At 55.0% G+C, this 13,023-nt stretch overlaps 3 protein-coding genes across 3 annotated transcripts; 1 reads left to right on the forward strand and 2 right to left on the reverse strand.

Moving 5' to 3' along the window:
* Positions 1-1,614: 1,614 nt before the first annotated feature.
* On the forward strand, positions 1,615-2,529 carry B0T26DRAFT_634449 (FRG1-like family-domain-containing protein; the record flags this gene model as incomplete). Its single annotated transcript, XM_060436631.1, has 2 exons — positions 1,615-2,012; positions 2,091-2,529. 2 exons carry the CDS (start codon positions 1,615-1,617, stop codon positions 2,527-2,529), a joined length of 837 nt encoding a protein of 278 aa, XP_060303909.1.
* A 2,110-nt stretch (positions 2,530-4,639) lies between these two features.
* B0T26DRAFT_634888 (uncharacterized protein) lies at positions 4,640-6,641 on the reverse strand (the record flags this gene model as incomplete). Its single annotated transcript, XM_060436667.1, has 3 exons — positions 4,640-6,301; positions 6,364-6,520; positions 6,586-6,641. The coding sequence occupies 3 exons, from the start codon at positions 6,639-6,641 to the stop codon at positions 4,640-4,642; spliced, it is 1,875 nt and encodes a 624-aa protein (XP_060303910.1).
* Positions 6,529-7,578, reverse strand: B0T26DRAFT_92982 (uncharacterized protein). Its single transcript, XM_060448157.1, has one exon. The coding sequence runs from the start codon at positions 7,392-7,394 to the stop codon at positions 6,741-6,743; it is 654 nt and encodes a 217-aa protein (XP_060303911.1). The 5' UTR covers positions 7,395-7,578; the 3' UTR covers positions 6,529-6,740.
* Between the last annotated feature and the right edge of the window lie 5,445 nt (positions 7,579-13,023).

Consider the following 13,023-nt stretch of genomic DNA (forward strand, 5'->3'; position numbering starts at 1 on the left):
ATGGGGTGTTTTCTCAATTGGATTTCATGTCCCATTTGACAGGGTCAGCGGACTCAACCCCCTTCCTACCTGGGCTGTCTATCTACCTACCTACCTAGGCAAGATAATCCGGAGATTTAGCGGGGTTCTAGTGCTGCCAGGGCCTACCGAAGAGCCCTTTTTAGTAGTACTTTGCCAGCTTTAGAAGGCGATTGCCGCAACAGCGCTAATGAGTTATGTACTGTCGTGCAGGGGTAAGTTTTCCCACTACATCAAGTACCTCAGAACTGACAGGGGTTCCGCGCTAGCACTATTTTACAATATAACCACTAGATCTACAGCTAGTATTTTGTGTGCATTCCATCCGCCTTGATCACTACCTCGCACCGGCTAGGCATCGAGTCAAGTAATGTTTGGAGATAGGATTCCGGGAGCTGTTGCCAAGCCTCCTCCACGTAGGTCTTCAACTTGGTATATGACGGCTTTTCTTCAAGGCCATACTTATCTTCGATATAATCCTTCATCCAATTCCAACAAGATTCAATAGGGTTCAGGTCTGGAGAAAAAGGGGGCCATTCAATCACTTTGATCTTCCGATTCTCAAGGTCCTTCTTTGTGCCAGCCGCTCGGTGGCCAGGTGCACCATCTTGCATAAAAGAAAGCTGTAAACCGTGCCGCTCGAAAGTATCGTCGATGAATTCGTAGATGTCGGGCAAGATATGCCTGCGGTAAGAGTGTTCGTTGATCGATCCCATTCCTTTTCCCAGAAGATTCCAGGGCCTTTAGTTGAGCCGTAAAAACAGCCCCAAAACATCCACCCTCCATTTCTCTGGTGTTTTTCCACGATACAGGTAGGGTCCCATTCCTCATCGATTCGGCGTGTAACGTACTGTTCACGATGAGAGCCACCAACTACCCAAGTCTCATCGCTTCAAAGGATTGTACGCCACTGCTCAGGAGTCCAATCTTTATGTTCTATAGCCCAGGCTAGTCGTTTCTTCCGGTTGGCTTCTGTAATAGGGGGCTTTCGGCGAGCAACTCGACGGCGAAATCCGTGACGGTAGAGGGCATTGCGAATCGTAACCCAACTAAAAAGGCTGTTGAAAAGGACTATAGAAAGTTCCAAGAAGCTCATCCTGCGGTGCTCTTTCGATAAATACACATACTGAATAAGCTCCAGCTCTTGATTAGATGTAATAACACGTGGCCGACCAGACCATGGTGCAACCTCGGCCGAAGGAGCTCGTATCGCATGCCGAATTTGGTATTTTGTATAACCGGTGGCTTCTTGATCTGGGGTTGGCTAAGGTGGCTGTCAAAGTAGAGGGTACGAATACGTTGACGCTGTTCAGCAGTAAGGTGGTGGTTAGAAGGCATTGTGGTAGCTTGCAGGCTGGCTTGGTTGTAAGGTGGAAAATTTTGGCATGGAGGAAATTGTGGCAGAAACCTGGCCGAGGTGGGCCTGGCACTGAAAATACAGGGCCCCTGGACAAGGGGGGAAAACTTTTGTACGTAACCACAGTAAGCTAGTCCTTATCGATTACGTAGTTGGTGGGTAAGCTGTTCCAACGCCGCTCGAGATTCAGTCGCGACAACAGCGGCAATTCTTGTTGTCAGAGTCGCGCAACATTAAAGATGGTAAAGCCATTGTTGTTCAAGGGCGATAAAAAACAACAGAAAAAGCGGAAGCGAACGGCAGAAGAAGCCAATGACGGCGCGGTAAATGAAGATGGCGAGCGGCAAGTGAAGGCGCCCAAGGCCGACGAGGACGAGGGCGAGGAAGGCGGAAGCGACGACAGCTGGGTCTCGGTCGATGCTGTCACGGATCTGGCTGGCCCTGTCATGTTTGTTTTGCCGAGCGATCCGCCGACTGCGCTAGCGTGCGATGCCATTGGCAAAGTGTTTGCACTCCCGATTGAGAACATTGCTGACGGCAACCCGTCGAGTGCCGAGCCCCACGACGTGCGCCAGGTCTGGGTCGCCAACAAGATCGTGGGGACGGAGCACTACCGCTTCAAGGGGCACCACGGAAAGTAAGAGCTGCCCATCTTTTTACATTGGCTTGCAGAGAGAAGATCCTCAGTTTCTGACCCGTCTCTTTTTGCCGACAGACATCTCAGCTGCGACAAGTACGGCGTCTTCTCCGCGACCTCCGAAGCCGTGACGCCGCAGGAGTCCTTCATCGTCATCGCGACGGCCGACACGCCGGGGACCTTCCAGATCCAGACGCTGCGGGATACGTTCCTGACGGTTCGCGAATCTAAGTTAGCCAAGGCCAACGCGTTGCCCGACGTGCGTGGCGACGCTACCGACATCACGTTCGACTCGACGCTCCGCATCCGGATGCAAGCGCGCTTCAAGCCGCGCATCAAGGCCCAGAAGGTCGAGAAGGCGTGGGAGAAGATCAGCCGGCGCGATCTTGAGGATGCCGTCGGCCGGAAGCTCGAGGAAGACGAAGTCAAGAGCCTCCGCCGCGCCAGGAAGGAGGGCAACTACCACGAGCTGCTGCTCGATATGAAGGTGAAAAACAAGCACGACAAGTACGGCTGATGGGTGCGAGTTTACTACGACGACGTGCCTATGCAAGAGAGCTACATAAAAAGAGATACCCTTTTCCTTCCTCTTCCACCTATCCCTCATGACCCAGTGCAGTAATTGCAGCATCAAGTTCGGGAGCAACGTGCCGAAACTGCTGTACCGACTTCCTACACGCAAACAAGCTAGACGTCATTAGTTAGCCAACCTAGCGGCTCCGGCAGACCGCAAGTTTCAACCATGACCTCATGCGTTCGGTCGCCTGGCCGGCTGGATCTCGTACTCGTGGAAGAGAAAACCCGCCATAGTCGAGCCGAGCGGCTCCTACTTCACGTTACGCCGGCTCGAACTTTGTCCATGCCACTCACTGACTGCGTTCCTTCGGTGAAGAGGAAATAAGTTTTGACAAAGCCGCCCCCGACTAAATAAGAAGCTTGACATACTTTGCCCCTTTAAAATTGACTCCCGCCTGCCGATACTTCTCCCGGTCTCTTTCTTGTTGTGCCCCCAAGTCTATCTCTGCCCCAGGATATAATCCAACAGGGCTGCCTGTGACAACGATTAACTGGCCAACTGGGGGCTGGCTGGCCGGCTGGTCTTTTGGTGTTATTTTGCAGGTTGGGCCAGCTGGCGAACTGTTGGGCTGGGCTGGCGGGCGGGCGGGCAGGCGGAAGGGCAGGTGTTGTGCAATGTATTGTTGCCCTGCTGTGCCTCAAAAAAAATCCATGAGCAGCCAGTCGGCGACCGGCGGCCAGTTTGCTTCTAAGAATAGCTTTTCCCACCAAGCAGCCCAGGAGGTGGCCCTGCGGTCTGCATTTGCATTGAGTGCTGTGCGAGTGTGAGTGTGTGTTTATGTAATGTATGTAATGTATGTACTCTGAGTACGCGTATGCAACATGCAGTTTGAACGCTGAGACCCTTCGCTTTCCTCCAATCACAGCACTAAAACAACAACCATCTCGAACCCTCTTATGCCGAAGCCGCATGATGGTACATGTATATACAGTACAGGCACTGTTGCTGAGTGGACGAATAATACACACCTACGTACAGGCGTGACGTGCCTCCCCACACTGTCTGGCTGGAATTTTCGAGGCTTGCCGCCGGGTCCGAAGTCCGGCTCTCTCGGCCGGCCAGCCGGCGATTGGGGCAGGCCGACAGCAAGGTAAACGACGGACGACATGCCGCCCAGGTGTGGGGTGGTGATGGCAATGGAGACAGATGGCAAGAACGTGATGGCCCGGCCCCTTGTGCGTAAAGCCAGGCGGGGTTGGCTTCTACCACGAGTTAGCTTCTCATTGTTCGTAGAATAGGAGATTGCCCTGACATTGCGAGTCACAAAGTCACCACGGCGACCATCACGAAAGCGAGCTAGAGTTGTTTTCACCAGGAAATTTTTTTCTGTGTATTTCAAGAAAGACCCAAGTCCCTTCCGGAGCGGTACTAGCCGCCCATCAGGTATCATGGCCTTTCACCAGGAAATATTTCGGTGCAGTTCAAGAGAGACCGAAGTCAATCTTAGGCGGAACTAGCCGCCTGATCTAGGAACGCCTCAAGCGTTTAGAACATTGTCTCCCTCAGTCCCAATCTAAACCACAGAACGGCTGTTAGATGGACTGCTCCTCAAATCACTCTTCTTCCGCACCAATCCGTCTCAGGAAATGGGGCTTGGATGGGACCTTTTGAAGCCAAATGTGGTTTCGGATATAATTCCCTCCACGTCTCTTTGTACCGAATAGAACCCAAAAACACAAAATACTAAGCAGGTGTGTCCCTTTTCCCCCCCAAAAAAACGCCTGTCATGAATGTTCGTCAAAACCGGCCCGAGAAGTAAAAGTCCGTTGCCAACCGGGAAACCCCCTGTGGCCTTTCTGCCAGCAAATCACGCCCGTCCCAACAAGTTGGTAGCGAACCACGACTAACTCCGATCCGTGGTTTGATGAATAAAAAGTCGAACGAAAATGTTTAAAAAATAGCCGGAAGGTCGAGAAAAAAATAGAAAGAATATACAACAAATGTCAAAAGAATATAGTACGAGGGGCCTCTTATCCCCTAATCATTTATCGTCACCGCGTGTCGCTTTAGCAGCGCAATTTCCGTTCGTTTGAGAGTGCACCGTAGTGATTTACGAATCAACCTTCACTCGCTTTGCATCGCCTCCAATGTCCATGTGGTCGTGACCAGACCCATTGCCGTTGATTTCCGGGCTTTTCCTCTTGTGAAGGCCCGGGTCGTCCCGCAGAAAAGACGGTCCTGTGCCAACAACTGGCGTTGCAAAATTCAGCGGACTCGGCAGCGTGTTGCTATCGTTCCCGCGGAAGTTCCAGTCGGGGTAAAAGCTGCTTGGGCTGGGGAGATACTCGTTGTTGAGGAACCGGGACGGCAAAGCCGAGACCGGGGTGTCAATGTTCATATTATTATTGTTTTGGTGAGGATGAGGCCGTGCAAAGGGGTTCGGCGGCCCGGATGCACCTGCCGAGAGTAGGGCCGAGGCGGATGGAGACGGGGGCGGTAGAACAACGCCAGAGTGGCAATCGAGTCGCCTCGAGGGCTGTGACGTGGCATCGGTTGTTGCCGTGCCACGAGGAGACGATGACTCGGCAGTTGCGCTACCCGCATCCGAGGACTCTTCTGGAATCTGCACCTTCAACCGCGGCCGTGCTCCGCCGCCACCAGCGTGGAGGCTGTTGGACCTCGAGGGTGGCGTGAAGACAGTCTCCGGGATTGACGACATCGACCCGTTTCTCTTGATGTTAGAGAATCCATAAGAGTTCGAACGATGGGGGCCCGGCGGCGAGCCTGTGTGGCTAGTCCTTGAGATAGCGCTGCCGGTATCTATTGACTGCGATCGGTCCGATTTTACGTCGGGATGAAATGCTGCCAGATGTTGCGAGAGAATAGACCGATTCTCGTCGATGGGCGTGAATATGCTACCTTGTTTGCGTTGCGGCTGCTTCTTGATCGAAGTATCGAGAAGAAGAGATTGGCGAGGCTTGTCGATGGGCTCGGGTTTTGTCTTTGGCTCTACAGGCGCGGGTGGTTGAGGCTCTTGTGAGGGCTGGTGCTGAGAGTGCTGAGGGTGTTGGAGTTGCTGCTCGCGCGGCGAGGGTGCAACCGACATCCTTGGCTGAGGTGGGCTTTGCATGGAATGGGCATGGTGTTGAGGTGGGCTCGGGGACATGTGCGGTACGGGCTGCGAAGGCAACTGTCTCGCTTGCGGCTGCGGAGGCGACGTCGAATGACGAGGCGCCAGCGGCCCTTGCGGCTGAGCGGAGAAGGTGGAAGGCAGAGAAGACCTCCGCTGATCGTCCAAGAACGGCTGCAACTGGTGGGGGTGTGGCTGCGGCGAACCATACGGGTACTGAGAGTGTTGTTGCGGCAAACCGTGAGTCGGTATGTTCGGCGGCAAGTTGGGAGGGTTTTGCGGATTGTAGATGGCTGGTTGTGGCATGAATGCAAAGCTGTTCGGCTGGGGAGGGCCTTGCGGGCCGACCGACTGCATCCTTCTGCCGTCGTTGCGGGACGATGGCCGAGAGTTGATCTGCGGTTGAGGTGTCTGACCCCGCCCAGAATGCTGGCTGAAGACGCTTGTCGACACCGGAGGCGATTGCGATGGGGTCTGATGCCTGATGTGTCCGAAGGGAGGCGGGCCCTGGAAGTGACCTGGGAGTATTGGGCCATCTAGCCCGTCCAAGTGCGGGGGAGTTCCATTCTCGTCGTCATCGTCGTCGTCGTCAGCGCCGCCATTGAAATCGGATGGCCCCTTGTGCTCATTCGGTCCGCCATGCTGCGATGCGATGTTAGCAATCGTCGCGACACGAATGGGATTGAATGGGCTCGGCAACGAACGTATGTGTATTTCGTGATCAGCTCGCGCATGTCACACGACGAATATTCGTAGAGCTTCTTGTTGCTGCCAAAGATGAAAACGGCAACATCGACGGAGCAGAGAACGGATAACTCGTGAGCCTTCTTGAAAAGACCTCCTTTGCGCTTCAGAAAGGTGCTGCAGAGGGGCGAGTGGTTAGCGTTAGGTTGCGATGCGGAGGGGAAACAAAGAAAACCTCTTACACAGATCGATTCCTGTCATCCTTAATGGCCTTGATTTCGATCTTTCTTCTTCCCATCTTGTCGCAGATGCGATCAAAGTGGTCGGAGAGAAAGCGCGGAGGCGCTCGCGGGGGATGGAGAGGGGGCGATCAGTGTTGCGAGGATGACAGCAACCGCTAGGGAGATGTAGCGCTGTCGTCGGCGACCGAGACGGGGCAAGTGGCGTTGGGACGACTGGCGGCGAGGGACTGAGCGGCGTAGTTGGTTGGTAGTAGGTGGTTGAGGAACGCTACAGCACAGTTGCGGCGGCGGCGACGGGGTATGATAAGCTTCGTCGAGGAGGAGCTCGCGCTCTTCGTGATGAGCTCAGCGGCTTGAGGTCGCGATCTTGTCGATGGAGCTGGCCTTGAATCTCGAGAACCCACAGGCCACGGCGATGGCAGTGAGGGGGCGAGGTTGACTTTTTGTGCCTTGGGACAGTAACCGTGGCTTTCAACGTCGACGTCAACTTCTTTGTTTGCAGCCAGGGTAGGAAAGATACTCCGGTACTTGCGGCGTCGAGGGTTATGAGGCTGGATCTGGGTGCTGCTAATTATAGATCCGAGGTTCACACTTGGGGATGAGAGGAGAGACACCTGGGCAGAGGTGTGGGCAAGCAAAAGTGGGCGGTGGGAGGATTGGAAAAGGCAAGGCCCTGGGAGTGGGCGTGGGTGTGGGCGTGGGCCAAAGGCAAGGGCAGGGGTGGACGGGGCACCCGTGGCTTCTGGCTCGCCCAAAGAGGCATAGCGCAAGTGCAAAAGAGCTGGAAGCCACGCTTTCTCGCTTGGCATACAGGTCGCGGGCAGGTAGGGCAAGGCAAGCCGAAACACCGGGCTGGTTGGCCACTGGCCATCGCTGAAAGCCAACGACCTTCTGGAACACTAGGGCATGCAGCATCATCGGCGGAGAACCGCTACAGAAAAAGCCGTCCACCGCTCATCCACATGCAAGTGTAGGCCGACTTAGAGGCGTCTATTGGGGATGCTCGGTGTCCTTCCAGGTCGGTGGCCTCCAACTACCACGCCGGGGCAGGTGAGTGCCCGGCGAATCTAGCCTCGAACCCGGAAGTCTCTGCAAACACGAGGCTCCGCTGTGCTGTCTTCATTGAGCCTCACCAAAGTGACATCTCGTGAACAGCCAGAAACCCGGCCAAACCTCCATGTCCGAGCGGAGAGAGGCGTTGTCGACGGGGCGACGATGCAGTGACGGTCCCGCTTGGGTAGCACGCCATTCTTTGATCCCGGGTTGGTGGAATGGTTGCCAGCCAGACAATGAAGCTGGCGCATGTCTGAGCGCGGTAAAGTCAAGCAGCTGGGCTTGTTTGACGGGATGCTTCCATCGGATGGAAGCGGTCAAATTCGGACGGGAACCACCTCAAGCACTGTGCTGGCGTGGCTGCCCAGCTGGTATCCGTAGCTGCGCAGAGGGATCGGGTCATCTGTGGCGACCTCTGCAGTGGTCACAGCCGCTGCAACACTTGGGTGGTGGCTTTCCTTGCAGGCCATCCGCCGTCGACAGGCCCGGGGCCCGCTAGCATTGCAGGCAACAATCGAGGCTGAAGCGACCGGCCTGCGGCAGAACGCAGTTTTCTGTAGCCTCTTAGGTTGGTTCGGACCGTCGTGCACCTGAACCCGCAAACTTACCATGGCAAAATACCCGGGACGAACCTCACAGATCATCCGGATGCCGGATTCATTTAAACAGGTACCGTACGAATTGTTCGTGGTATTGCAATCTGTTCATATCTGTTGACGGCGCCATTCTCATAGCTCTCACAGCGTTCGAGCCCTAAAAGGTTATTCACAATCAACTTCACTCGATTTGGTCTCAAACGTCTTCGTCCAGCGTTGGTCAGGGCGAGTTGCAACACACACGATGTCTTCCCCCAGGTGATGCTGTGACCTGGGCTCCTTGGCGGGGCAGACCGAGCTCTCGTATCTGCGGTGGTTTGACGAAGTCACACCTGGTAGGAAGTATCCTCTAGAGGTACTTTGCCGACCCTTGCAGGATCGCTCAGTGGGACCCGGGCTACCCCTCCTCCTTTACTACGGGCACCCTGTGTCCCGGACCCTTTCGCCAAAAGCCTAGGGTCCTGCCGCTATCGGCATGGATTCACGTAAACGCCTACCTGACAACTGTTTTCATCAACTTCAAGCAATTAGTCAAATAATGTAGGGGTACTAAAAGATTATGTATACTGCGTATTCTATCACTCTCTTCTGGTTCTAGATTCCGTGAATCTTCCATCGGCGCTGTACGGCCAGTTCGTGGATCTTCAGTTGGCGCGATCTAGACTGCTAGGTGCTAAATTACAGGGTGTCCCCTAAAGTGAATAAAGAATTAAAGACCCATTCAACCCAAGTTAGCTCCAGCAGTGCCGTTTCCGTGCGCCATTACGCACAGGATAGCCGTCTTTTGTGCCGCCATGCCGCGGCGCAACACCCCCGGATGGCAACGCTGACTCTTTCAGATGGGCCGGCACGCAAGAGCCGCAACAAGAAGCTTGAAAATCGACCCGAGGTGATTAGGGAAACCCTGGCGAGTCTATTCGATGTAGAAGCGAGTCATCACGGCGCCTAACATGTTCAAGGGACAGCTCCCTGTCCCTAATCTAGCTTGTTTCGTTTATTCGTGGAAGCTTCGAACACAGCATCCATCTGCACGGCCTTGCCGGCCTGCCCAGGAACCGCATCACCAGAATTTGGTGACAAGGTTGCCGAATCTGGCAATCCGTTGTCAACTCTGGCTGATGTCGTCCAGATCCGATAGCCGACCCAGGCGCCCCGAGTCTAATTGTATCCTCTAGACGCGTGGGTTCGAGGGGACGAACCGCTTCACGCAATCTTAGTCCATCTGTCGGACCCGGCAAGTTCCAAAAGTAGAAGCGAGCGAGCGGGAGGGCAAAGTTGCGGTTACACGACGGCTTGGCACCCCTCATCAGGACAGGACACGGCTGCACACGCACTCAATTTTCTCATGATCCTGCTCACTACCAACTAACGAACGAGGAAGGTGAATCCCTGTTTGCAGAGAAGTTGATATTGACGCGGGCGACAGGCACAAAGGCCCGAAGTGTGTTAAACTGCAAGCCGCCGTGGGGCCCGCTCTCGACGCAATCAATCAATCACCTGCTGGCCTGCCCTACGAGAAGAGGGGGAAAATTCGATTGGGATGCACGCCGGGATGCAATTGGCCAACAGGCCGGCTCTGCTGCAGCCGGCTTAACCCATCATTGGCTCTTGGCTTGGACACTATTTAGCCCAGATGTCGGTGCAAGCGCCGGCGAGGGCTAAAAGAAGCATAATTGGGCAAATTCCCAATTTGCCCGTCTTGATCTCCGCACTCTGCATGAGATGCATGCGGGCTGATCTATTTTTAGCTATTTTTAGAATCACCTGCCGGTGACGAAGCTTTGACAACCGGGCATTAGCGTCGCGACGTTACTCAACTTCACTCCGTCCCACGCTGGTCCAAGGCCAAATGGATGGTAGTTCGCGATGGAGTCTCTGATATGCGCTCCTTGGTCAGTCACCGACTTTCTCTTCCGGCGACTAACATTCAATAATACAGATTGGCGATGCGACCTCCATGGATGGCCTTTCCCCGCGATACCAATCAACCCCAGTTACTCGGGCAGATTGGCAACTTGTAGACTAAGAGTGGACTACATCCATCACGCGAACCAGGGACTGTCCAGCGTCGTCAACACTCCTCCCTGGGAAGCCATGTTGCCCTCGATCCTCACCCATGCACGGAGGCTATTCTGAGGTGCGTGCGTGCATCTTGATCCAAACGACAGCGGCCATTCGGCACACTACGTAGATTCCCCAGGCCAAGGAGAAAGTGTCCGTCTCCACCTCCGCATCTCACCACCAATACCGCATGGGTCGCGGGCAATAATTGCCCATCACACATGCCCAACAACGGCGCGTCGCGGTTAAAAAAGCAACGCGTCCCACCCGTCCCAGAATCCCGGGAGCCATGTGCCCTTGTCACGGCCCGGCCTAGACGAGGCTCATTGAGATTGATGTGTTTGGTCGGGCCTTCCGGGTCTCTTCCCCCATGGAATGAACAAGACTCAGGTACGGCGGTTAAGCAAGCCACTTGTTGCTGCCCGCGCACATGGTTGTTAAACTTAGAAACAGACAAACGGCTTTCCAAGATATACCGTCATCGGTACCTGGCATTGTTACAGATCTTGATTCTCAATCCCCGGCGCCGACCTCGACGGTTCCTCCCCAACAGTCCATGCGGCCGTCTATTCTTTGCCCGCATGCATATGTCTCCATTTACACCTTCACGTGCATCCTCGCCGGGCCGTTGGAGATCAGGGGAGAGACGCACAATCTTCTTTGCGGTACACTGAAGCCGCCGCCACTCTCAAGACAGCTGACGGCCTCCGCATACGTAAAACATATCTTTCTATCCCACACTCCCTAGATTAAGTCCGCCGGACTGCAATACTGCTTCACCTGGCTCGATATAGAATCTGCCGCGCAAGGCTGACGGGGGCCGGGGGGTTAACCGCCAGAAGGCTGCAGACCAGCTAGCACTTCCATGTCTGCTGCACCTTGCAGGCGGAAAGGAACACAGAGAGAGCCCTACGCTGCTACGCTCCCGTTGCATTTAACTACGGCAGGTGTGACGCCCGACTGTGGTAGGTGCGCGAGACTCTGTTCTGGTCTGTGGCGTAAGCACGGAACCTCCCTAAAGCTTCACGGCAGTGATTTCGCCGTCGTCTGTGATCGCCCGGTAGCGAGTTCCGAAATAAGACGGCCTTTCGACAACGCCCTCGAGAAGCAGCCACATCACTGCAGTTGCAATACCGCCGCAGCACCACCCAGCCAGGGCTGCAGCAGCTCCTGCCATGGGCATTCCAGCCTCGTTGGTGGCCCAACCAGCTTCAGAAGAAGAGAGCGTAATCGGTTAGGAACAGTGTGTCTGACAGGCCTGCAAGCTGGTGACGAAGATCCCAAACTTTTTTTTTTCCTTTTTCGCAAACTCTCTTTTCAAGACCGAAACAGCCAATCATGGTGGCGGGGTAATTAGGGAGGATTTCTTGGGAGACAAGACCAGACGATGGTGCCATGTTGGCACAGACAGAACACCCCCCCCCCCTCTAAACTTGGAAAGGGCCGACGAAAGCTAATTAGCACACCTGAGGGGCATGGTTCTATAAAATTTGCATTCACACATTCTTAGAGACTGTCGAGATATCTATCACTTGGCTGCTCTTGTGCGCATTCTTTGCGCATTGGCCCAGGTAGCCTCGAGAATTTGATGGCAAGGCCAGCAGTGCTCAGTCTGTAAAGTTTGTCTCTCCCCTCCGGTCGCCCCCTGTCTTTGACTCTTGCTCGCTCGCTCTCCCGGCGGCCCATCCGCCCGAAGGCGCAGCACCCAGCTGGGCACATTCGCCCTCTGGTGGCACCACACCACGTGTGTGCCTGTACAGCCCTGGCTCTCTTCGAGGGATGCTGGGAAAGGAGGGCAGGGCGGGAGGTGATCTACCCGCGAGGCGCGCGCTTCTCTCCATCTCTCTCTCGGTGTGGGGAGCGATGCCCGTTCAATCCTTTCCATCTGCACCGTCCGGGCAGAGCTTTTGCGGCGAGGTGAATGCGATTGATTGCTTGGGGCCATGCGACGGTGCGTCTTCAATCTCCGAATCTCGACAAAGGCAAAGACGCAGCAGCGTAGCAATACCGTTTGTGGAATTTTTCCGAAACCCAATCCACTGTGACCGTGTTAGACGCCCGACCTAATTAGCCCACTTTCTGGTGAACGGGTAGCATCATCGCTGGTGCGACGGTAAGGGCCGATCCCGAATCTCTGAACGAGCCTTCTGTCACACAGCAGTAAACCACACACCACGTACTGTACAGTACATGCACAGTAAAGCGTAATCAGTACAGCCCTCTTCAGCGCCCCTATGCTGTCCGCGCGGTCGGCAATCATCCGCCCGTACACACACGGGTAGATGAGTAAGTAAGCAAGGAGCGAAGCGTAAGCAGGCCAGGAGAACAAGAGCACACGCGCCTCTCCCCCCCACGTTCGTTCACAGGGCACAGACAGAGGGGCACTACTCCGAACTATGGATGTATCTGTGAGGCGGGTGGACGGGCGGGCTCCTTGAGCGCGTCCGGGGGGGATTACCTCCTTGTTCAAGAGAACTTGGTGCGACCACCCGGACGGCGTCGCTTCTGCAAGCACCCGAGGCTAAGAAGTAGGGGGCGTTAATTAATGAAGAAACGGACAAAAAGAAAAGAAGACAAAAAGACACGAAAAGGGGGGTGGGGGGGACGGGGAAACAGATCCACGAACACCACAGGCAGAGCAAGGCGCATCAAACAAACATCCCCTCCCCCACAGTGACCAGACGCACACAAACACACCCGCCCGGCCGCCCTACCCGCAATGCAGTTC

This window comes from Lasiosphaeria miniovina (assembly GCF_030549165.1).
Source record: "Lasiosphaeria miniovina strain SMH2392-1A chromosome Unknown B0T26scaffold_1, whole genome shotgun sequence".
NCBI lineage: Eukaryota > Fungi > Ascomycota > Sordariomycetes > Sordariales > Lasiosphaeriaceae > Lasiosphaeria > Lasiosphaeria miniovina.